We start from the raw sequence: 26,595 nt of genomic DNA, 5'->3' as shown, positions 1-26,595 counted from the left end.
ATGAACGCGCTAGGGCCACATGTGGGGTATTTCTAAAAACTGCAGAATCTGGGCAATAAATATTGAGTTGCATTTCTTGGGTAAAACCTTCTGTGGTACAGAAAAAATTTATTACAAATGAATTTTTGAAGAAAAAAAATGAAATTTGTAAATTTCACCTCTACTTTGCTTTAATTCCTGTGAAACGCCTAAAGGGCTAAAATACTTTGTGAATGCTGTTTTGAATACTTTGATGGGTGCAGTTTTCAAAATGGGGTGATTTATGGTGACTTTCTAATATATAAGGCCCTCAAAGCCACTTCAGACCTGAACTCGTCCCTGAAAAAATAGCCTTTTGAAATTTTCTTGAAAATATGAGAAATTGCTGCTAAAGTTCTAAGCCTTGTAGCGTCCTAGAAAAATAAAAGAATGTTCAAAAAATGACGCAAACATAAAGTAGACATATGGGAAATATAAACTAGTATGTATTTTGTGTGGTATTACTATCTGTTTTACAAGTAAATACATTAAAATTTAGAAAAATGCTAATTTTTGCTAATTTTCTCTAAATCTTGGCGTTTCTTACAAATAAATATTGAATTTAATGACAAAAATTTTTCAGTATCATAAAGTACAACATGTCACGAGAAAACAGTCTCAGAATCGCTTGGATAGGTAAAAGCATTCTGGAGTTATTACCACATAAAGTGACACATGTCAGATTTGCAAAAATGGGGCTGGTCCTGAAGGCCAAAACAGGCTTAGACACTAAGGGGTTAATGGGGTTGAGGTCAGGCCACTCGAGTTTCTCCGCACCAAAAGCCCCAAAGACAAATGTATGGAGACCCCCTTGTACACACTATCATGTGACAACCCAGCTCTGCCGAGGGTAAGAGAATTCAGAAAAGAACCTTTGGAAATATTTCATCATGGGAGATAACTAAAACCATAAAACTAAGGTATTGACACCTTTTTATTGAAGCACTGGCACCAATGGTATATTACTATGGTTTCATCAATGTAAAGATATAGAACTGGAAATTTCTTTTAATTTCAATGGCAGCCTGACAAATCGACTATGTAAATATCATAATGTGGTGGACAATGGCAATTATTGCAGTCAACACATGAAACTTCTATTCAGTATTAATAGTTTTATTTACAGCATTTCTCTCAATAAAAGTGCTACATGCAATGCAATTAAAACAAAGGTGAGACCATTAATATTCTGACATATACTGTAGTGTTGTAATATAAACATGTTGGAAAAGCTCAAATTTATTTTACCATATTGTACCCAGAGGTGAGGCGGAACTGTAACCATGTTCACTTCTCATATATAACATGAACTCTATTATATTGTAACGAAATAGAACTGTGGCCTGACTGCCGACTATTTGAATAAGATCAATCAATACTTGAGTCCCTACGTGTGGGATGCTATCTGATCCAATTGTTCAAGTGATGCGTATGATACTCTATTGTTACCTGCGGCAATGATCACTTCTGATGAATTTTTACAATCTACACGTGTTAGTGCGTTGAGAGCAATATTCGATTTTAAGCCCTTGGTGATAATGAATGGACTTTTCAATTTAGTGCTGCAGTAACTATGTCTTAAGTTGTGTGCTGCAGTCCCTACTCTTCTGTTGCCAAGAAATGTGCTGCAGTGTTTGCAGTAGTCCCTGCTAAATCTGCACTCAAAATCAAACTGAATCTCTGGGCTGAGATGACTGAACATTGTTTTTTATGAAATGCATGTATTTTTACTTAACAACGACTTTGGTAAGTGGCTTTTATTAATAAAATTTTTACCAATTAGCTTTGGCAGTTTCAATGCATCACAGTAGAATGTCGTTCACAGCAGAGTCCATCAGAGAGCTGGTCTGCGGCTCGCTCCCCAGTGGCTCATGTGCGATCATCTAAGCTCAATTTTGATCAAGTCAAAAGAGCAGCAACCAGCTCTCTGATGGACTCAGCCGAGAACATTTTACGGAAATCATTGATATAACAGATGGCTAAATGTCCTCATCCTTCATAAACAAATATGGTCACCAAGAGATAATCCCGGGGATCTAATTTGAAGATGTACAGTGGGTAACAAAATCCGATGCAGTTCCTGAGATCAGCTACAGGGAACCATGTTCTTACATACAGTAAATTACAATGGTTGAGTACCTTTACTATTCTATTACATGAATACATTTCTGTATGATATTGCTGAGCCACCTGTTTACTTTTACCATACTTTGTAAGCCTAATATAAACTTGTATGCGCACACATTTAGGCCCAGTTCACACCGTTTTTTGGCGCTGATTCGGATGCGGAAACCACGTCGTAATCAGCGCCAAGAATGGGCAAAATCACCTCCATTGATTTCAATGGGAGGCAGAGGTGTTTTTTTTTTCGTGAGTGGCTTTTAGCCGCTCGTGGGAAAATAGAGCAGCATGTCCTTCCTTGCCGTGGCTCCGCCTCTGACCTCCCATTGAAATCAATGGGAGGCAGAAAAAGTGTTTTTTGCAGCGTTTTTTGCCTGCGGTCCTCAATGGCCAGGGGTGAAAAAGGTCCCAAAAAGCACAGCGAAAGAAAGCAGTGGTGACTCCTTGTATGGCCAGTCAAACTGTGTAAGACTCACTAACGCACAGCATAGACAATATCCACACACACTATGTATGAGACAACATACCAGATCAAATTAAAGGGTACCTGTCACGTCAAACATGCTGTCACATATGTGGGCAACATGTTATAGAGCAGGAGGAGCTGGGCAGATTAATATATAGTTTTGTTAGAAAAGGTTCAGGTTCAGGATAACCTGTAATTTGTTGATTAAAATCCTTGTTTACTCTGGCTTTAATAGTCCAATGGGCGGTCCTACTTAGTGATTGCCAGCTGTTTCTGTATATAATATAGGGAAGGCTGTCAAAGAATTATTGAGGCCGCCCACTGGACTCTTTAACCTACAGTAAGCAGGGATTTAAATTGATAAATTAAAGGTTATTCTGAATCATTTCCTACAAAACTATATATCAATCTGTTCAGCTCTGCCTGCTCTATAACATGCTGTCTCCAGATAGGACAGCATGTTCAACCTGACAGGTTCCCTTTAATCTTTTTTGGGCAGTGATCCTTTAGCTGGCCATACAGATTAGATACTTAATGGCTGATCCTACTGATTTAAAAGGGATATGTCAACAATCTGAGGAGTATGGGGGTAGCTTATATTGGATTTTATGTTGCCCATTTAAATTCCACCATATATACACAACCCCTTATCCCCTCTCACAATAGATTCCTTCATAAGCTGTATAAAGTGTATGGCCAGTTAAAACTAATAGATTATTATTTGTTTATAGAATTGTTCCATTAAAAATATAAACCTAATAAATATGCACAATATTCTCCAAATACAAGGTTAGCTATTCTACCTTGTTTTGCTGAAATCTCCATGTAGTCCGTTCTACACTGACAAATCTATTTTTTTTAATTTGCTACTTTTAATATCCTTTTCTATGAAGATGATTCCTATTGATTAATTGGCACCACCTTAAGTTAAGTAGGCACAGTTCCCCATCAAGAAAACAAGGCACCAGGATATTTAAGGCACAGCAGTAAAATACCAATGTGGCTTGGCACAGAGTCCATGAAATGTCAGAGTTTTATGACTGTGCCTTGACAGATTATTATAAAAGCATCCTGGTGTGTTGATTTGCTCCCGAATCTCTGCCTTTGGAGGTGGGTATAGACTATAGAGCAAAGTTGGAATGGGTCATGCAGGAGTGGTGCTGATAGGTGTTGGCCAGAGTTGGCCCTTTGTAAAGACAGCTGTGGATCCCTCTTTCACTGTGACTGTTCTCTAAGGATTTTTTTTTTTAGCTTTATGCCTTTTAAAAAATTAGCTCAATAGGAATTCTCATATATTAAATTTTTGCGGTGCTGATAATTTTCATGAGGTAAATATCCTAAAGAGGGTTGAATGGGATATGGGCTATGTCTGGTATTGCAGCTCCGCCCCATTCACTTCAATAGCTACAATACCAGACACATCCCATGGACAAGTGTGACACTCTTTCAGGAAGAGAAGCTGACCGTTTATTCTTATCTCATGCAACCCCTTTAAGTGATATAAAGGTAACAAATATTTGGGTTTTAGTCTAGAAGTTGGTATTGTATGTTTTCAGCTGATATAATGGAGTCGATCATGATGCCACAACATTAAACATAGTGACAACTCCACCTTCCAATGAAAGACTATATAAAGGAAGGAGTAATTTCAGTTCTGAACTGATGTCCTTCTGTGTGCACATGACATATGATACTTCACCAGTCAAGGTAAATGAGTCCTAAAACTTGTGATCTGCTCATTGTACCTGTTCAGTTGCATGTGGACTATCTCGTTATTCACTATTGTGCTTATTTTATCATCTTGCTTCAATAGAAAGCAAAGAAAAATAATTTAAGACATAATACACAATTTGCATTTCAGTTTAAGGCTGCATGCACTCGGCCGTGCCGCCCGCATTCTCGGTCCGAGAATGCTACAAAGTATGGGAGCATGGCCCATAAAACGTAAAGGATAGGACATGCCATATCTTTAGCGGTACACTTCTACTGCCCGGACACCTTCCCGTAAATAAACGGGAAGGTGTCCTTGGACAATAGAAGTGAATGGGTCAGTAATTGCGGTCCGCAATTACGGACGATTTTTACGGTCGTGGGCATGGGGCCTAAGACTTGAATGGCTCAGTTCTTAGCTTAGGACTGAACACCAGTCCAGAAGGTGTCAACATAGATGCATTTTTGCATTTACATTTTTTTGTGTGTTTTTCGATGTTTCTTTTTTTATGTACTCTAGATGTCATGCTGTGTTGGAACTACTTTACCCTTTCAGCCACACTAAGGCCTAGTACACACTGAGTTTTTTGCAGGTAGAAAAAATCTGCCTCAAAATTCCTGAAGGAATTTAGAGGCAGATTTTGAGTTGCGTGCGCTTTTTTGCCACGGTTTTTGCAGCGTTTTCGAAAAATGTTTGTAAACGGGCGCTGTGGGTTTTTTCTGCCTCCCATTGATTTCAATGGGAGGTCAGAGATGAACCGTGGCAAGAAAGGACGTGCCGCTTTTCTAACCCGCGAGCGGCTAAAAGCCTCCAGGAAAAAAACGCCTCTGCCTCCCATTAAAATCAATGGGGTGCGGTTTTGGCTACTTTTTGGCGCTGATACCGACTTGGTTTCCGCGTCAAAATCAGCGCCAAAAAACTCTGTGTGGACAGGGCCTAATAGTCGATGACTGTGGTCAACAGTAGTTAGCACTGCACGTGATACTGACAGGAAGTGTAAAGGTGATGCCAGTTCATTGTATAAGCTGGGAGGACAAGCTCTAGTGAAGAAGGGTCAGGCGAGAAAACCAATACAGGTATGTGTCATAGGGCCCGGAGTTTTGTATTACTGGAAATACCAAGTGCAATTATGCCTTAAAGAGAATGAATACAATCCATAGCTCATAGCAACCAATCAGATTGCTTCTTCAATTTTCAAAAGGGACTCTGAAAAACTAGAGCTGTAATCTAATTGGTTGCTATGGACAACTCCTCTACTTTTCCTTTGCCCTAGTTTACTTTCTTTTTATTGTCCTAAATTGTGTCTTACCTATATATATTTATTAAAGTTTATATACATTTTTTCATCTTCAGTGTATGGGGGACATATTGGAGTCTTTCTGCTTTTCTATTTTTTATGTACATCACTTTATAACTTATACTATGACTTTAACGCCTGTCTTATTTCTATCACTACAGCCCTAGGAACATGCCTATATATCTTACAATAAGTACTGGTTCACTTCTCTGTGTGCACACTTGGGGGCGCTCACAGCTCCCATTCTCATTCATGCAACCTGCCCCAATCACTAGTTAAAATCGTCACACACCAGGAGCCTCATGCATAAAGCTGAACAAAAAGCACAGCAGTTGCAACCATGATACATATTTCTTCAAGTTAGAAAATAAAAGTAGCGATCTACTATGACAACTTCTTCATTTGTTTTCTGCACTCGTTTTTATACATGAAGCCCCATATTGTGTCTTAAAAAACGAAATCTAAATACTGTTATCCCTATATAACCTGTAACATACAAAGCTGTATGTAAATATAATTGATACTAAAACAATAATTATGTAAATCAACTGTTAACTTAATATAAATATGTAAGAACTAGATTCAAATAAAAACATGCTTTGTGTGAAATACAGAAATAAATACAGTGCAAAATCATAAATATGTACTGAAACAATCTATTGATGGTGATATTGTCTGCCTGTGGTCATGCCTACAACAAACTCTAAGTGAATAAAAAATGTTAAGCGACAATTTATCTCAACGAATCTCTGCTCCGGAGGGTCCGGAATAACTCTCTTAAGTGTCTCCTGGTGACAGAGGTCACACACGTGTAGTAGTCCTTCAGGCCATGCTTTGGTTTGTCCTATTGATAAAGACAAGTACAATATTATATAGAATATATGTCATAAAACATCTTCCGCAGTCCCATCAGAACAAGCCCTGTCCACATTCCCCTTGAAAGGTTGGTACAGAAAATGCAAATTCTGGAACTATGAAAAAATATATGTAATTGTGTTAACAACTGGTTCAGTGATAGAAAACAGAGGGAGGTTATTAACCCCTTAATGACCGGGCCATTTTGCGCGTTAAATGACCAAGGATTATTTTTTGTTTTCTCACGGTTGTGTTCGAAAAGTCGTAACTTTTTTTTTATTTCGTCGACATAGCCGTGTAAGGGCTTGTTCTTTGCGGGACGAGTTTTAGTTGCTTATAATATATTGATTAACTTTTATTAACTTTAATTTAGGAGAGAATTGAAAATAAGCAGCTATTCCAGCATTGATTTTCACGTTATAAAATTACTTGTTTTTGCATCTCTGCATTCCAAGAGCCGTAACTTTTTTTATTTTTCCGTCAATGTGGCCATATGTGGGCTTGATTTTTGCGAGCCAAGGTTTAGTTTTCATTAGTACTATTTTGGGGTACATAGGGATTATGGATTAACTTTTATTGAATTTTTTATGGGGGGAATGGGAGAAAAGAGACAATTTTGCCTAGGTTTTTTGGACGCCGGTCATCCGGCGGTTTAATTAATGTGTTCATTTTATTGTTCAAGTCGTTACAATCGCAGGGATACCATATATGTGTATGTGTTATTTGTTTTGACATTTTTATTAAATAAAAACACATTTTGGGCAAAAAAAGTTTTATTTTGACTGTCATTTTTATTTTTTCCCAAACTTTATTTAACTGCTTTACATTTTTTTTTTTTTAGTCCCACCCGGAGACTTCACTATGCGATCTGCTGATCGCATATATAATGCTTTGGTATACTTAGTATACCAAAGCATTATTGCCTGACAGTCCTTTTGCGGGAACTAGCTCCTGCATAGGACAGATATATCCGTCCTTTGTCGTAAAGGGGTTAATGGTCCAGCCTCAGAGTCGGTCACAGTTACCAGTGGGGTTCTACAGGGGTCAGTATTGGGCCCTCTTCTTTTTAATATGTCTATAAATGACCATGTAGATTGATTGTGCAGTAAAATGACAATATTTGCAGTGTAAAGTAATCAACACAGTGGAGGATAATGTAATACTACAGAGGAATCTGGGGAAGTTAAAGGTATGAGCGGAGAAATGGTAAATTAAGTTTAATGTGCATAAATGTAAGGTTATGCACTTGGGCCGAGGATTTAAATTTTACAATTATGTATTAGAAAGCAAAAAATACTTGCTAAAACTGCCACTGAAAAAGACTAGGATATTGATGGAAAGTAAACTTAACTTTAGCAACCAGTGCCAGGCAGCTGCTGCCAAGGCAAATAAAATCATTGGATGAATTAAGAAAGTCATAGATGCTCATGACAAGAACATAGTTTTGCCTCTTCACAAATCGCTAGTCTGGATGTAGCTGAACTTGAGCGGGAGCAGAGAAGGACAACCAAGTTAATTAAGGGCATGGATGGATTGCAGTACCAAGACAGGTTATTAAGCTTGGGGTTATTCAGTTTGGAAAAATGACGTCTTTGGGGGTGATCTAATTACAATGTATTAATAGACAGTACAGAAACCTTTCAAATTATCTTTTTATACCTAAGACTGTTACCATGACAAGAAAGCATCAGACGGGGATTCTTTACTGTAAGAGCAGTGAGACTATGGGACTCTGCCACACGATGCTGTGATGGTCAATTCATTAAACAAGTTCAAGAAGAGCTTGGATGCTTTTCATGAAAGATATAATATTACAAGCTATGGATACAGGATTTCTTGGGACGTTAATCCAGGGATTTATTCTGATTGCCATAATTAGAGTCAGGAAGAAATCCCCGTCCCCTAATATGTGACAATTGGTATCTGCCTCAGAGGGGCTTTTCCCTTCTCTGTATCAACATGGTAGCATTAACTACTATAAGGCCTACTTCACACACAGTTTTTTGCAGGCAGAAATTCTTCCTCAAAATTCTGTCTGGAATTTTGTGGCAGATTTCATCTGCCTGCACGCCGTTTCCCGCGGTTTTTTGCAGCGTTTTTCACCCACGGCCATTGAGCACTGTGGGCAAAAAACGCCACGAAACATGCTTTCTCTGCCTCTCATTGATGTCAATAGGAGGTCAGAGACGTCAGATAGGGCATGTCGCTTCTTTTTCCCGCGAGACGTTTTTTCCGCTCGCGGGAAAAAGACGCCTCCGCCTCCCATTGAAATCAATGGGAGGCATTTTCGGCGCGTTTTCCGCGTAAAAAAACTCAGTGTGAACTGGCCCTCAGTATACAAAGGGCGTATGGTAGGGGGTGTGATCTATGTCTGAGTGTACTTATCCTCCTCACAATATGTTTTTTAAACAAGCACACACAGTACTCAGAACTAGAAGAGGGATATTTGTTGTGAGCCCATATGTACATATATACTGTATACAGTCGAGTCACATTATTATGACCTCCAGCTAATATCCAGAGTAACCGCCATGTGCAGCACGGACAGCAGCTAGACTGGCTGGGAGTGACTCAATAAGGTGCTGGTAGGTGGTCTCAGGTATCTGGAGACATGCTGACTGCAATGCATCCCACATTTGCTGGAGGGTGCTCAATTGGGTTCAAATCTGGCGCATTAGGGAGCCAGGGAAGTACTTGAAAGTCTTGGTCGTGCTCTACCAAGCACTGTCGGACATTTCTAGCCGTGTGACATGTCGCATTGTCTTGCTGGAAGGTTCCATCTGCCCCAGGGAAGACAAACAGCATGTATGGGTGGACATGATGGATTCATACCCAAATCGGTTTAGAGTACCTTTCACATGGATGAGTGGGCCCAGAGAATGCCATGAAAAAACCAGACCAGAACGCTGCCGCCACCAGCTCGTGTTCTATCAGCAATGGTTGCATGGTGTGTGTTTTCTGAAGTTTCTCGCCTGACAAGCCAACGTCCGTCCGTTTGATGAAGCAGGAAACGTGACTCATCCGAGAAGGTAACCGTCTGCCAATCATCGGTGGTCCAATTCCGATACTGCCTTGGAAATTGAAGCCTTTTTTTTTCCAATGCACCTTTGTTAGCATAGGAGAAGTGACCATCCGTCTGCTTCAAAGCCCCATACGCAGTAGGGTTAGCTGAACTTTTGTTACAGACACACGTCTAGTAGCCCCCTGGTTAAATTTCACCGTGAGCTGCTCCTCTGTAGCGTGTCGTTCGGCCCTCGCGAACCTTCATAGCCGACATTCACCTCTCACATCCATGGCACGTGGTGCTCCCCAGTTTCCATGTCGGTTATTCCCAATGGTTCCATTTGTCCACTCATGATACACTTTCACCACAGCAGCACACGAACAGTTCACAAGCAGCGCTGCTTGAAAAATACTGCCACCCTTGGCCCGAAAGCCAATAATCATCGCTTTTTGCAACTCTGATAAAGCTCCCTTTTTACCCATGGCAACAACATGTGATATGTGTTCAGACAGCCTATCGCACACCTTATATACCCACCAAGCCAGCCCACGACACATCACTTCCTTCATGGGCTACGCACTGCCGACGTCGAAAGTAGGATGTGGTCATAATGATGTGACTCGACCATGTATATTTCAAAATTACTTCTTTTTTTATGCCAAGAGTGAAGCACACTTTTTAAAATTAAGTGACATGACATACATTTCCTTGCATTATGATAGGAATGTAAACATTCCAAAAGTTTAGAAATAGAAGTTCCATTCTGTATATTGATCACATTTGATGGTCAAGAAGAAAGACTAGAAGATAGCATGCAAGTGCACTGGAAATATAGAGATGGCGTACTTATCTGTTATTGAGCTGTTTCTTCAGACAGGCTTTGAAAGTAGTGTATTTCTGGACAGTTTTGTAGCCCTGTGAAGCAGACGAAAGTTGTGTGCAGATCACGGAGCAGCCACAGGGTGTGCAAAGCCAATGGAAAAGTGATTGGTTAGATTCAAAGTGAAAACAGTGCCTATTAATATGAGGGATATGTGCTATAGTGAGTGCATACAAGTGGTGTTGTCCATGACTATTGTATGCTAGTTTTTTTTTTTACCTAACTAGTTATATTTCTCATATCAATTTATTTATGCCTACATAGTGATAGATCGATCGATCAATCAATAAATATGAGATAGATTGATAGATATAAGAGAGATCAATAGATATCAGGTAGAAAGATAAGAGATAGATCGTTACATAGATATGAGATCGATCAATCAAACGATAGATAAGAGATAGATATAAGATAGATAGATAGATAGATAGATACGAGACAGATATAAGATAGATGATAGATAGATAGATAGATAGATACGAGACAGATATAAGATAGATGATAGATAGATAGATAGATAGATAGATAGATAGATAGATAGATAGATAGATAGATAGATAGATAGAGATAGATATGAGATAGATAGATAGATGATAGATAGATAGATAGATAGATAGATAGATAGATAGATAGATAGATAGATATGAGATAGATAGATATGAGATAGATAGATAAATAAATATATGAGATGGATTTTAGCGCATGCCCCTGCCCTTACTCTAAACATTGTACAGATAATCTATGTAGCATTTATTTCTTTTAGTCCAGCACATGAGAATGAATGTTGCACATACAGAAGCAGCAACGTTTTTCAATACAGCTCAAAAATATGTGGTTGTCATTTCTTTTCTGTTATCGGACATGATTTCACTTTTTCCAGCAGCTGCCCGTGAACCTTCATGATGCCATATGTAACCCCGAGTGAGGACACCTATTTCTCTTGCCAGTTTGCCATATGCATTGTATGAGGGTTATCCCACCTCACAATGACTGACAGCAGAACTCCGGCAGGAAACAATGGGATTCTGGGAAGTAGAATAGAATAGTGGTGTTGACCCAGAGACCACATACTGTGCTGGGCACCTGCTTGTTAATAAAGATTTTTCTCCCTCTCCAGTAATAGGGACGGGGCTTATATCGATTTTAAGATTCTGGTCAAATCCAGAATAATACTTTCCTTAACACCTTTACTTTACCCATTAATCGATAACTGCCCTGCAGTCATTTATTTGTTTTCTGTGATTTCTTGCTCTTCTCCCAGCAATCACCAAATTATATAGGGGCAACAAGCAAGAGATGGCAAAGCCATAGTGCTCGTGACTGGTCTATGGGGCTCCCTGAAATAGCTTCTAGACTGTAGAGTGCACTTCATTTTGATCACCACCAGAGGGGGTTGTTAAGCAGGTGCTTCTCTATAAAGGTTAATTTAAAAAGCTCAGTTGCAATCACCTTGGCTTTGTCAGCAGGTGGCAGTATAATGCAACGAAGAACGCAATTACAGAGTAGTAATTAATGAATGTTTTGAGGATGTATAACTTTTTGTTATACAGTATTTTATATTATTTTACATTATATTATAGATTCGATTTTTTGAGTAACTACTGCAATAGCTAAGTAGACTAGATCTATCTATCTATCTATCTATCTATCTATCTATCTATCTATCTATCTATCTATCTATCTATCTATCTATCTATCTATCTATCTATCTATCTATCTATCTATCTACCACATATAGATTACTTTATATAGTGTTAACAAAGTAAACTAGGGGTGTTAGCTTGATGTTAAATATTAGCAGCAGTGAAATAGGAGCAGAATGTACATTTAAGCTTCTTACCCTGAACCCTCGATGTAGCCGGTCTTTCATAATACCAATAAATTCTTTATAACTTAATTGATCGTCTCTGTCAACATCAAAGATTTTGAACACAGTGTTCACTAAATGTGGAGACAACTTCAGGCCTGTAGCTACATATACAGCACGCTTGAACTCATCTGTGGAGAAACAAGACATCAAAAGAGTCAAACCAATCATTATGATAAGAGGAAAATCTCCCATCTTGTTTTGTCATTCACTGTTTTTTTTAATTGGAATTGGTCATGGAGAAACAATCTGATGTTTCAGAATGGAACAAACTCCTTCAATTCACCCAGTGTCAGCTGCGGGCTGATACAAGTCGCGGCGCTGATCTCCCCGCTCGGTAAGCGGCGTGCCGGCCCTTCCAGGGCCAGGGCATCACCATGACAACAGGACATAACGCCTCTCTTTCCCATGTGCTGCGCAGCCCCAGACGTAGGATCGCAACCTGGCGTGGAGCGAGACGTCACTCCTAGACCTTAATGGGGAACCACTCCAGTGGTTGCTGTGCTTGGACACCAGCCCTTGGTGGTGAGTTTCTGCAGCCTGACCGTCCATTGGCAACTATTCTGGGGGCTGCGACCTGGGAATCTACTGGCAAAGTCCTTACCTACTTAAGGCTGCAGAACAGGGGATTCCTTATACTCCACACCCTTGGTAAGCCTTCGCCAACTTAATAATAATCCCAGTCATTAATTATTCCGGCCAGCTGCCAATCTACTCCTGCGCTGTGCGCAACTTCTTCTCCTACAAAACTGCATGGCACCACTGAAGTTTCTTCCCGCTACGCTATGCTACTCTACTTCACCGTCTTCAAGACGTCATCCAAGTTCCGTCTACACTAGCCGGGGAACGGCATCCAGATACTCTAATTCTGAGTTTTACACCCAGGCTGCTGGGTAAATGTGTAGAGCTTATGAAACAATCACTGACTTCTCACTAAGGCCATGTTCACATGGCATATTTTGTAGGCAGAAAAATTATGACATGTAAAAAAGTTTGCTATGGGGTTCAGTCTTTCCTAGTTACGCCCCTGTACCTAGTTCCCCTGCATCTCCTCTTCCAGTCAACTGCATTAGGTGGGTGAGTAACTTCACCAGTTGTGCCCACCTGCTCCATTCATCTAGACTGTGCTGACATCTTATTACAGGCATCAGGACAGTCACTTTAAAGAGGACCTGTCACCTCTCCTCACATCTCTGTTTTAGTAAATAGTTGTATTTCACATAAAAAAACAATTCTGGAGCATCTTTTATAAGAACTCTGAATTGTACCGTTCCTCTGTTATTCCTCCTACAAATTTATGAATCAATTGACAACTGGGTGTTACCACTTGGTATCACTACACAGACTGACAATGTCCAATCAAAGTTGACAGAGTAAGACTGTGTAGGGACACACCCCTTTGACAAGAGGAATGGTAACATCCAGTTGTTAATTCATTTATACATTTACAGGAGGAATAACAGAAGAACAGCACAATGCAGAGTTTTAAGAAAATGTGTGGGGGATATTGTTCAACTCTACACTAAAATCTCAAATATTTTAGGGGTATAAAGCATAAATCAGTTTACAATAGTCCCAAATGTCCCAGAGTAACAGTGGCAACAATTTTTTTAGTGCTCCATCCTCTGGAAATCCACGATTAACAGGATCAGTTTCCTCTACAGTTATTATTGATGACAGATTGAAAAAATATATATAATCAAAGTCATAAGGGAAATTACATTTGAATGTTCCACAAGGATTGATGGGCAAATTTATTAATAATAAGTTGTGGAGCTATGTAAGAACTGGCAATAATGTGTCCTATTTTTTCCAAAGACAAAAATGTGTAGGTGCATTTTCACAAATATGTTGAAAGTGTCAGCTTTTTGATAAATAAATAAATAAATAAATATATATATATATATATATATATATATATATATATACGGAAATGTGATGGACCCATTATAAGTCAATGAGATCCACCATGGCTTCTTTTTTTTACACAAGAGAACAGAGATTTACAGTACTTTTACCACTGTAATACATAGATGCACGTTGAGACCTAACTCCATGGAAACCATCAGCAAGGATAAAGACATATATTTATGGTCTGTAAAGCCTCTATAATGTTAATAAGAGAAAGAAAATCACTGCCTTGTTTCCTCCTTGTAAATTCTGCAGATAACGAGACAGCTAAGCAGCTCTGAAGTGTGACCATAACATACAGCATCATAGATCTCAGTTTCCTATGATGTTGACTTACTGGGGTGAGTGGGAGATTGGTGTTAATGACAGTGGAACTCGAATTTCTGCGTTTTGATATAAGTACGGCTTTAACCACATTTGAGGCAGGAGCCATTGAACACCACATATTCAGATATACTCATGTTTTACATGAAGCTTGCAAAAATTCTGAGCGGATTACAGGTTTCCCTGATGTCACTTTGATGATCAGAATGCATGTCGGATCAGTTTCTCTGACCTGCAGGTTACATTTTTACCTCTTATATGGCAAAGTAGCAAGCTGTCTAGAAAGCTGAAAAAAAAATGACAAATTATGGAATTTCAACGGGTCTTGGTACTAGGATTACTTACCTTGACCAATAGATCGACTGGCAAAGTTGTACATTTGCATTGCAATAGCAAAATCTTCCAAGTTGTTCAAAAACTGGAAGAAAGACCTAAATTCATCAAACGAGATTCCCTGAGAAGCAGAGCAGAAAGGCAGCGTTAGTTCCTCTATGATTTTATCTAGATAAGTAGATGAAAGTATCAGCAGGCGATGAATAAAAGTCATTTAGAAGGTTATAATATGGAACATGATACTTCCTGTACATGTCAGAACTTTCCTAGTTGTGTGCCGCAGCCGGCACAAAGAGCTTAATGCATCAGAGACACTGTAATATGTAGCATCTGACGAGGATGGTGCCTCCAAAGCAGTCCGTCTAGGAATAGCAGTGCATTTACATAATATAAATCTTAAAATACCTAACAAAGGAAATATTCTGCAGATGACGGACTGCCCAGTAAGAGAGTCATGACTCTGTACAAGCCCTTGTTCTAGTCCATCCATTTTATATGGCTTTATGTCACCAAAAGTTAACTAAAAACAAATTGCTCAATTAGCCTATTATTATGTTACTTAAAGGGGTTGTCTCATTAAGACAGCCCCTATCCATATGCCCTATTAGGGCTTATTGACTTCATAGAGGGCATACCCCACTTGGGGACCCCCCCCCATTATGAGCCAGAATGGAGAGTTGTTCTGTAACAGCAGTTCCTGCTCCTGTAGACCCATCCCCTACATGCATTACATGGACAGACATTTTTTTTAATGGGTTCCATGTAATGTTACATTCAGAAACTGGTTGTCTTCATGAGGCAACTACTTTAATCCTTTGGTTCCCAGTCTTACATTATCATGAGGTCTCTACAATTTATACAGTAAATTCCAATAATGTGAACCCTTGGAGCCAGGTGGGCTCCAGATGACAGACAACCCGTTTAATATGAGATCCGCTGTGATGGTGCTCCGGAGACCCCCGGCACACAGCTGCAGCCTGTAAGATATTTCCTATAACGGTTGCTGGGGAACTGTGGTATTGCATAGCGGCCCGAGTCCGCCAGAGCAGAAGCCTCTGCTTGTTAGCGGCTCTCTGGAATATAGAGGGGGTATTGAATGGGAGATTCTCTCTATGATGTCCATATCCCCTAATAGGACATGTAGACAGAGCTTGCCCTGATGGGTAAAACCCTTTTAGGTTTTCAGATTATTACAATGATACTAAATTATATTTATGAACCATATTCTTCTACTATGGGAAAACAATGAACATTATCCAAGTGTCCAAAAAAAGGGGTTAACTGCATGAGAAAGCGACGGATGTGTAACTAAACAGGTATTTTCATCATTTACGAGCCCGGGGAGAAAGAAGAATAAAACTTGAAAGGAAGCTTCAAAACAGTGGTTACCTACATGAAAGACACACTGGGTAAACATGTAAGCAAACTCCTTCTTTACATTCTAGCAATGGTAAATGAGTCTGACTAAGGTGACATGAGTCTACAGTGATGAACATAAATGAAAACATAATGACTAAGCAGGTGTAGTACAAATATGACATGAAGCAAAACACAAACAGGGAAGAACATAAAACTACTCTAGATTATCATATCAGACCACAAAAGACACCATTTTTTTTATATTCAGGCAGAAAGTCATATATAAGAAGCTCTGTGCGGGCGGGGGAGGGGGTGGTTTTGACATTGTGCCGAGTGCGATTTCTATCTAATGATATCACTACACTGGATAACTTGTAGATGACTGTTGTCTGAGCTACACAGGTATCAATCATACTGTCATCTTCAGGACATGATGATAAGCAAGTGGCACTGGCGTCGCTCCCTCAATATTTTGTTTAGACACATTAAGAAGATAATATACTTTGCTAATATCCTATACGAAGGACCTGATCTAAATTTACCACTTACATATAAAGCTAAACTTCCCCTATGAGTTCAATAAACGGTGCCCGCTTATGGCTGATGGCAATGCAGAGCACCTGCGGTGAACTTGAGCTCTCCACAGCTGCATTCCCCTCCTACCCAAATCAGTATTAAGGGCAGTTTCTTCTCCTTTTATTTGAATGTACTCCTGGTTTTGTCTTCAAAAACTGCATAACAAAACCTGATCAAAACCTGCACATGTGAATACACCCTAATGGAGGGTGATTTGGGTAATGAATCTCAGGGAATTGCTCATAATGCAGTGAGACGATATATTATAGACATGTTTGACTAATTGCCTTTTGAGTGCCACAATAATGGCTAGCTGCTGTTCAGGAGACTGAGTTAAAGAACTATAGAATCTCGTATCTCCGAAAATTGTTCTGATGTAAGCCGCACTCCAACTCCAACCCTACAAAACGAATCCCCTATTGTAGTTTCAATATGGTAAATACCCGAGACCTAATGAAGCCAATGATCCCTGAATAGTGTTACAGCTGATTGTCCCCACACTAGGGACATATGCTATCTACACAGCAGTGCCACATTGTAGATATTAAACATGGCTATATCCATATAGTAGTGTAGGCAGAATAGTAGTGCCGAAATAGTAATAACACCAACACAGAATAGCCCATATCACTGGGTCCACCACACAGAATTATTTCGAAAATTGTGCCTCCACAGAGCAGTGACCATAACATAATTACACAGATGTGCCCATAGATTAATTACTGCTACAAAACTTTCCATACAAATGTGCCAGGTGAAGTGCCCACCCCAGCTGTGCACTACTGTCTACGCTAGTAAAATAAAGTTACATGAGTGGCCAGTCTGCAGTCACTCACATGTGGATATCCCTTCCGATTCCAGGAGAATGTCAGGAATCCTTGACCTTCTGAATTCTGGGAAATTGTTTGTCATGGGTTCGGCAAGTCAAAAGCCACAAGAAAGAGGCCCACGAGTCGCAAGTGACTCCCGAGCAACACTGTGGCGACCCCTGATATATTAGTTAACGTGACCCCAAAAGATCTTAATTTTGGACCTTTATTTTAGAGGATTAGAAATTATTCAAACTAGACTTAGATTAGCCATTACTAAGCAGACTAACACTCACCACTAGAGATGAGTGAATCGTTTCTAAACTAATCAAATTCGATCCCAATTTCCCAAAAGTTTTGGATTTGGCAAAAATCCAAATTTTTTGGGTTCGCATCGCTCATATATTGGCACATATTTTAGTGGTGGAATCGCAGGTGCCACGATTACCCTGTGTGACTCTCTGATGTTTTGTAGGACTATATCCAACTTTGATACAGTTTTACAAGATATCAGAGAGTCAGACAGGGCAATTAGGGCACTTGTGATAAGGAGCAAATTTATTCGGCTCGATTTTAATTGGACAGCCGATTCAATAGATACGTCCCCGAAACAAATTTTGGGAAATTCGCTCATCTCTACTTACCACTGTAAATATCTGTAAAGTAAATGACAAGATAAATACAATACTAGGTTAGCACATAGTCTGCTAAATACAACAGTGGTCAACTTTCAATCCTTGGTCATTAACATTTCAAACACAACTCTTGTACTTACACGACAACAATCAAGTAAGACAATGAGGTGTTAAACTGGAGGTGAAAGCCAATAAATACTATGTTTCACATACTTTCTTAAATTATACAACAATCCTTGTTTTTATATGGTGAGAAGAGATGAGAAACCATTTACACACTACTCAATTATGGGCCATTCAGCTTCTGACCAAGACGTAAGATGAAAGTCTCCCTGACAATAGGTCTTGCACTAAGTACACTTTAGGTTTTCTGATTCTTCAAGCTGCACTGTCAACACTACCAAAGTGTAGCCATTTCAGGCAAAGACAAGCTGTTTGTAAATTTCCTTAGGAAGGATTAACCTGATCCCACCACAAATACAAATAGTAGAATACATCCAAAACATCCCACGCCTCAAGGACTACTTGTAACTTCAGCTCTATTGGTTTCCACTGAGGCGTTTTTATGCCAACAGCTCTTTCTATTGCCTGGGTACCAGCCTCACCATTCATTTGTTAGGCTACATTCAGACGAGTGTCTGCAACCTCGGATGTAAAAAACAGATTTTTTTTCACATATCTAGAGTCAATGGAGGGATGCGTGAGAACACAAGAAAATAGAACATGTCCTATTTTTCCACGGACCCTTCACACGCTCCATTGAAACAACGGTCGTGTGAACGGCCCCATAAAAATACATGTGTCCGTGTGACGACCGTTGTTTACACAAAGTGAAGCAGTCGGATACACAAGCTTCTAAACGATAATTCATTCACTTGCATCCCTTTGATATACTCAATCTCCTATTATAAAAGGCGAGATGTATGTTGTCTTCGGATTTTCTTATTCTCATAGAGAAATATACGTTTCCAGGAATTATCAATATTTTTACAACTAAATTTCCCTGTAATCACATTATATATTTAGTCGGCATTTATTTGCTGAATATAAGCACACATAAAACATAAGTCCCATTTATGGCTTCAGAATTTAATGGTGATTCAACCGAGGAAATGTTCTATACCTTATTTTTTGGACTATTAGGGTATATGAACAAATGGCAGATTTGTTGCAGAAATTTCGGTGACTGTCCCATCCATCTGAATGGAGCTTGCCGAAATCCATGTGCATGCTGCAGAATCAACCCCTTTCTGAGGAACAGATTTTCAGTCGCAAAAATTTCTGCAACCAATCTGCCACATGTGACCATGCCCTAAAACACACTTTTTAGCACATCGTGTTCAGTTTTCTGTCTCAGACAGGACATGAATCGGTCAGGAGGCAGAAAAAAATGAAAAAACCACCAGGTATTAACTCAGCAGTTCACACCAGACCTCCAAGGAAGGGGACATTACTTTAGCCCACTAGATAATCAAACATTAACCCCGTCTTCTACCATAAACCAAAGAAGGAGGCATTATCCTAGATCACCAGGGAAACATATACTAACACACTCTTTTACTGTAGACCAACAAGGAAGGGGACATTACCCTACAAATACTAACCCCCTCTTTTGCCTTAGACCACTGGAAAATCAAATATTAACCCCTCCACGATCTTGGACCACCAGAGTTGGTGACCTTAACATAGAGAAGCTCAAGTACCAAATATGAAAACAACGTACCGTATTTTTCAGACTTTAAGATGCCCCCAAGTGTCTGCAACTTTTTTTTTTCTTTTCTATTGTCTGTACGTAGGGACATCTTATAGTCTGAAAAATATGGTACATTGTTTTAAAATGTAGTCCCTGAGCTCTTCTATGTATTCGTCCATTGCAGGTGCAGAGGTTTCAGTTGTTCCTGGGTCCTAGCGCCTGAGGGTAGCAATATTATATTAACTGTAGACAGAGCTATTATATAATACAAATATAAGACAATATATTGATCCAACATAGTGTGAAGTAAATTGCACATAATGGCACGTGATGATTGGGGCCGGGGTCTGGAACAGAATTTGCACCCTTAAAATCTGCATAAATCTAACCCTCTGGACAAGCAGCACACATAGTAATCAATGTGTGTGACCTGCCGATAGGTTTTGATGAATAGACAAGCAGGTGCAAATGAACACATGCTATCTATGCACCAACAGCTCTTGGCATATCCAGTTTCAGGAGATTTAGTCTCCAGTTCAATGAACACTAAGGTCTATTAGGTGTGTGTGTATATATATATATATATATATATATATATATATACACGTATCGCATAAACACAAAAGTTTGAACAGCACATTCCAACAAAATTATACAAAATGTGTATGCAGGTGCAAGAACTCCTGTGACTGCATATATACAGCAAAAAAAGGATGGCGGCAGCACACTGCGAGCACCAATGCAACCTAAACCACTAAATATAAATAGATATGCATTACTGCTAAATCTACTTATAATAGGGAGGTCCTTAGTGCACATTTTGATCAAAAAGTGTTTGCCCACCTGTCACGACAAGGTGACCTCTGTAAGGTGGGAACCTACGCTGCACATACACCCAGAACTGGGATTAAGCCTACATATATATCTGGGGATGGTAGGAACCAGCAATAAACTAAGGTTGCATTGGTGTTCGCAGTGTGCTGTCGCCATTCCTTTTCTGCTGTATATTTGCAGTCACAGGTGTTCTTGCACCTGCATACACATTTTATATCATTATGTTGGAATGTGCTGTTCAAACTTTTGTGTTTGTGTGATCCATATATGTGGGGTTAGTGACTGCCTCCATATTTTGTTCTAGCACTCCTCCCATTCTGCCTTGGGTGATTTTAATTAGTTTATTGCTGGTTCCTACCATCCCCAGATATATATGTAGGCTTAGTCCCAGTTCTGGGTGTATGTGCAACGTAGGTTCCCACCTTACAGATGTCGCCTTGTCGTGGCAGGTGGGCAAACACTTTTTGATCAAAATGTGCACTAAGGACCTCCCTATCATAAGTAGATTCAGCAGTAATGCATATTTATTTATATTTAGTGGTTTAGGTTGCATTGGTGCTCGCAGTGTGCTGTCGCTAATCTTTTTCTGACATATATATATACAGTCCAAATACGAATGAACACAGCACTCCACGAATACAGAAAATCAGGCCATGTGCTCGTCACCAGGGGATGAATCAATTCCCCATTTTTAAGATAGAGAAAAACATAGAACACAGTAACGGCACCAGGACTTCAAGATAGATGAAAGCAGGGTGGATTTATTCACCTCAAAACAGCAACGTTTCGGTTCAACAGGAACCTTTCTCAAGCAATCCAGGATATATATACACACACACACACACACACACACACACACACACACACACACACACACACACACACACACACATATATATCTCACGAAGGGTCTGTGGACCCACTGGGCCGTACCGCCTTGGCAGTATGACAGCTGGCCAACAGGGGGCAGGACAATGTCCATAGTTCGTATAGATACCTGTGGCAGCTCGGACAGCAGTGAGGCAGGCTCGGCTGGGACTAGGCAGCAGGTAGACGTCAGGCGAGGTGAAGCAGGTCAGATGTTGGATACAGCACGACATGACTTTGGCACAGCACAGTGCTCGACCAGGATGGTATGGAATGCAAGGAACAGGAACAGGAAACACACTTGGAGGACATCACATAGACAAACTTAGGAAACATCAACAACGCTCAGGCATAGAAGCAGGGGGCTGGAACCCTCTTATACTCCAGGATACTAAAGGGTTCAAGTCATCAGAAGTCCGATGTCGCGCTGCCCCTTTAAGAGCGGGCACGAGCGTGCGCGCGCATCCTACGGGATCTGGCTGAGGGGAGTGGACGCAAGCGCTGGCGTCTCCTGAGGAGGAGGCTGGGGCAACGCTTGCCGACTCGTGGCTGCGGCTGTCAGGAGGAGGTTGGAGCTGACGGCCCGCAGCCACGGACATTACAGTATCCCCCCCTCTTACGCCCCCTCTTCTTGGGAGAAACTTTTTCAGAATTTAGGGGCATTGAGATTCTCCTCTGGCTCCCAGGACCTCTCTTCAGGACCAAACCACCTCCAATCCACCAAATAAAAAGTTTTTCCTCTTTCTTGGTGTCCAAGATCTCCTTGACCTCAAAGGTGTTGGAAGGGCCGCTGGAGGCAACCGCAGGGCTGGGAGTCTTAGAATAGCGGTTCAGAATCACCGGTTTCAGGAGGGAGACATGGAAGGAGTTGGGGATCCTGAGGGTAGGAGGCAGCCGAAGCTTGTAGGCGACAGGGTTGATCTGCTGCAGGATGTCGAAAGGTCCGAGGAACCTGGAAGCAAATTTGCACGGTGGCACCCTCAGTCGGATATTCGTAGAAGAGAGCCAGACCCTAGTGCCAGGAAGAAACTGAGGAGGTTCTCTTCTCCTTGTGTCAGCCTTCCGTTTCATGCGGTCGATTGCCATTAGGACGGAGGATCGAGTCTGCTGCCAGATCTGCAGGAAGTCTCTAAAAGTGGAGTCTGCCGCTGGTCCTCGGATGTATCGGGCACCGGGAGAGGAATTTGTGGGTGCTGGCCGTAGACAATGAAGAACGGTGTATTCCTTGTAGACTTGCTGGTGTGATTATTGTAGGAGTACTCAGCCCATGGGAGCAACTGCACCCAGTCATCATGCTGCTTGGAGATTAAGTGGCGTAGGTAGTTCTCCAAGATCTGATTGATCCTCTCGACCTGATCATTGGACTGAGGATGGTAGGCTGAGGAAAAGTCTAACTTCACACCGAGGAGTCCGCAGAGGGCTCTCCAGGACTTCGAGGTAAACTGAAGCCCCCGATCAGACACAATATGCTGCGGCAAGCCGTGCAGGCGGAGGATGTGTTGGATGAATAGCTTGGCCAACTGAGGAGCAGAAGGAAGACCGGTCAGAGGAACGAAGTGGACCATCTTCGAAAATCAGTCCACCACCACCCAGACAGCACTGCATCCAGCAGAGAGAGGCAGGTCCGTGACAAAGTCCATAGCTATATGCTGCCAGGGAGCATTGGTCACAGGCAATGGCTGGAGCAGACCAGAAGGACTGGAGCGGTATTGTTGGCTGCACATACAGAACAGGAAGAAACTAAGTCCATAATGTCCTTGGGCAGCGTGGGCCACCAGAAATGACGAGCAATCAGATCCCGGGTCTTAAGTACCCCCGCATGACCTGCCAGTCTAGAGAAGCGTCCCCAGCGGAGGATTCTTCCACGATCAGCCAGGCGCACTAAAGTCCTCCCTGGAGGAATGTCCCCAACTTGCAGGGGACTGACAGAGACAATGCAAGACGCATCAATAATGTTCTGTGGACTCTCTATGGTGTCTTCCGTCTCGAAAAACCTGGACAAGGCATTGGCCCTCAGATTCTTGTCGGCCGGGCGATGATGGAGCTCAAACTGGAACCTGGTAAAGAACAGTGACCACCTGGCCTGGCGAGGGTTCAGCCGTTGGGCCGTCTGGAGGTAGGTCAGATTCTTGTGGTCAGTAAAAATCGGATGAGCTGCGCCCTCTAGTAGATGTCTCCACTCTTCCAGAGCCAATTTGATGGCCAGTAACTCCCGATCCCCAATCGAGTAGCTGCGTTCTGCGGAAGAGAAGAGCTTAGAAAAATATCCACATACCCTTGACTTGCCCTTGGAACCTCTCTGGAACAGGAGTGCACCAGCACTGACAGAGGATGCTTCCACCTTCAATGAGAACTACAGAGAGACATCCGGATGATGGAGGATAGAGGCTGACGTGAAGGCACTCTTCAGGCTATTGAATGCGGACTCTGCCTCGGGAGTCTACACCTTGGCGTTCATACCCTTCTTAGTGAGGTTAGAGATGGGAGAAGTCAGTGAGGAGAAGTTTGGAATAAATTGCCTGTAAAAATTGGCGAGTCCCAAAAAGCGCTGTATGGCCCTCAAGCCTTGAGGGCATGGCCATTCAAGGACAGACTTTACCTTCTCAGGATCCATCTTGAGACCTCGATTTGAGACGATGTAGCCCAGGAAGGGTAGAGCATCTCTGTCAAACACGCACTTCTCCAACTTGGCGTACAGACGATTTTCCCTTAACCGTAGCAGAACTTGACGGACATGTCTCTGATGCGTCATAGGATCTGGAGAAAAAAATCAAGATGTCATCAAGGTAGACTACAAAACAAACATAGAGGAAGTCCCGGAAAATGTCATTAACAAACTCCTGGAAGACTCGGGAGCATTACACAGGCCGAAGGGCATTTAATAGATACTCATAGTGACCATCACTGGTGTTAAATGCAGTCTTCTATTCTTCACCCTTGTGAATCCGGACTAGAGTTTAAGCCCCACACAGGTCTACTTTAGAAAAAAATTTGGCTCCACGTATACGATCAAACAGTTCAGAAATCAGTGGCAATGGATATTTATTCTTCACCGTGATCTGGTTGAGACCTCGGTAGACGATGCAAGGATGAAGAGAGCCTTCTTTCTTTTTGACAAAGAAGAACCCGGCTCCTGCCGGGGAGGAAGACCTTTGTATGAAGCCCCTCTCCAAGTTCTCTTTCACAAATAGGCGGACATGGTCAGAGTCTCTGGTAAGGAGAGAGGATATACCCTACCAATGCACCAGGAATCAGTTCAATAGGGCAGTCATACGCCCGATGTGGAGGCAATGTCTCCACCTCCCTCTTGCTGAAGACGTCCGAAAATGCAGCATAATGACTCAGTAATCCTACCAATGACCGAGGCAGAGAAGGCTGAACCGAACAAATCTGCACCAGGCAACGGCTTTGACACTCAGGGCCCCACTGGAGAACCTCTCCAGAATTCCAGTCCAGGACTGGGGCATGCAGTCTGAGTCAAGGCAGGCCCAGCAACACAGGGTTAGCGGCTTTGGGTAGGACATAGAACGACAGAAGTTCGGAGTGAAGGGCCCCTACTTGGAGCCTCAGCGGCTTGGTTACAGCTATAACTGGGTCTGGCAGAGGTAGTCCATTTACTGAGGCAACTGTCAATAGGCTCTCCAGAGGGGTGGTGGGTAATTGCAGAAGGTTCACCAGGTCTCTACAGATGAAATTAGCAGCGGAACCGGAGTCCAGACACGCAGAGACCTGATGCGTTCTCACACCGGACACTATGGTCACAGCTATGGACAATTTAGATGGAAGTCCATTCTTACCCAAGGTTGTCACTCCTAGCAACCCTAGGCTTTGGGATCTTTGGGGACACAGGCGCACAAGATGGCCACCGAGGCCGCAATAAAGACAGAGTCCAGAAGTGCGTCTGCGTTGTCTCTCCTGGATGGATAACTTACACTGGTCCATTATCACAGACTCTTTAGGAGGATCGACATATGAGGACAGCAGTGGTTGCTGCAAAGTAGGAGCCAAACTTGGAAGGTCTCCCTCCCGCCGAACCTCTTGGAGATGTTCTCGGATCCGTATATCAATACGGGCGGACAGAAGGATGAGGTCATCCAGGGTAGACAGCAGATCCCGAGCGCCAAGTTTGTCCTTAATTTTAGGAGCCAGTCCATGCCAGAATGCAGCCACCAGGGTCTCATTGTTCCATAACAGCTCTGCTGCCAGGGTGCGGAAGTGGATGGCGTACTCACTCACGGAGGTGTCTCCTTGGCGTTGGTTAATCAAAGAAGCCGCTGCAGAAGAGACCCGACCAGGCTCCTCAAACACCATACGAAAAGTCTGGAGGAAGGCTTGGAAGACACGGGTCTCTGGTCCTTGTCTCTTCCAGATAGGGTTCGCCCATGCAAGAGCCTGGACGGTGAGCAGAGAGATGATGAAAACATCCATTGCGCCATCAGAGGAAAATGTCCTATTATACAGGCTGAAGTGGATCTGGCACTGATTCAGAAATCCACGACAGGTACTTGCCTCTCCATCATAGCGGTCAGGAAGTGGCACAGAAACACGCGGGTCAACACTGCCAAGAGGTGTAGTCTGAGGGTCAATACTGCCAGGAGGTGTAGTAGGAGGAACGGCAGCTTGTGCCTCCTGCCGACGTGCTAGAATGTTCAACACCTGGCGGAGTTGGTCCTGTCGAGACCAGAGGTCTAGCATATCCGATCGCATTTCTTGAGACTCCGTCATAGTCTTTAATCGACCAGCGGGGTCCATGGCCTGAGCATACTGTCACGAAGGGTCTGTGGACCCACTGGGCCGTACCGCCTTGGCGGTATGGCAGCTGGCCAACAGTGCGCAGGACAATGTCTATAGTTCATATAGGTACCTGTGGCAGCTCGGACAGCAGTGAGGCAGGCTCGGCTGGGACAAGGCAGCAGGTAAACGTCAGGCGAGGTGAAGCAGGTCAGACGTGGGATATAGCATGACACGACTTTGGCACAGCACAGTGCTCGACCAGGATGGTATGGAATGCAAGGAACAGGAAACACACTAGGAG

The 26,595-nt window shown here is 42.0% G+C and overlaps 1 protein-coding gene across 4 annotated transcripts in view; it reads right to left on the bottom strand.

The window, feature by feature from the left end:
• Nucleotides 1-6,342: 6,342 nt before the first annotated feature.
• The window catches only part of MICU3 (mitochondrial calcium uptake family member 3), a 164,074-nt gene continuing 143,821 nt past the window's right edge, over nucleotides 6,343-26,595 (bottom strand). For all 4 annotated transcript variants that reach the window (XM_075860100.1, XM_075860088.1, XM_075860094.1 and 1 more), the window contains 4 exons: nucleotides 14,800-14,908; nucleotides 12,193-12,350; nucleotides 10,319-10,387; nucleotides 6,343-6,457 (listed from right to left, as the gene is read on the bottom strand). In XM_075860100.1, the coding sequence (XP_075716215.1) occupies nucleotides 10,319-10,387; nucleotides 12,193-12,350; nucleotides 14,800-14,908 (336 nt within the window). In that variant the 3' untranslated portion in view covers nucleotides 6,343-6,457. The remainder of the gene's footprint in view (nucleotides 6,458-10,318; nucleotides 10,388-12,192; nucleotides 12,351-14,799; nucleotides 14,909-26,595) is intronic.

The sequence above is a fragment of the Rhinoderma darwinii genome, chromosome 1 (assembly GCF_050947455.1).
Source record: "Rhinoderma darwinii isolate aRhiDar2 chromosome 1, aRhiDar2.hap1, whole genome shotgun sequence".
Taxonomy (NCBI): domain Eukaryota; kingdom Metazoa; phylum Chordata; class Amphibia; order Anura; family Rhinodermatidae; genus Rhinoderma; species Rhinoderma darwinii.
The sequence above is the reverse complement of the archived record's forward strand: the minus strand, read 5'-3'. Positions and strand labels throughout refer to the sequence as shown.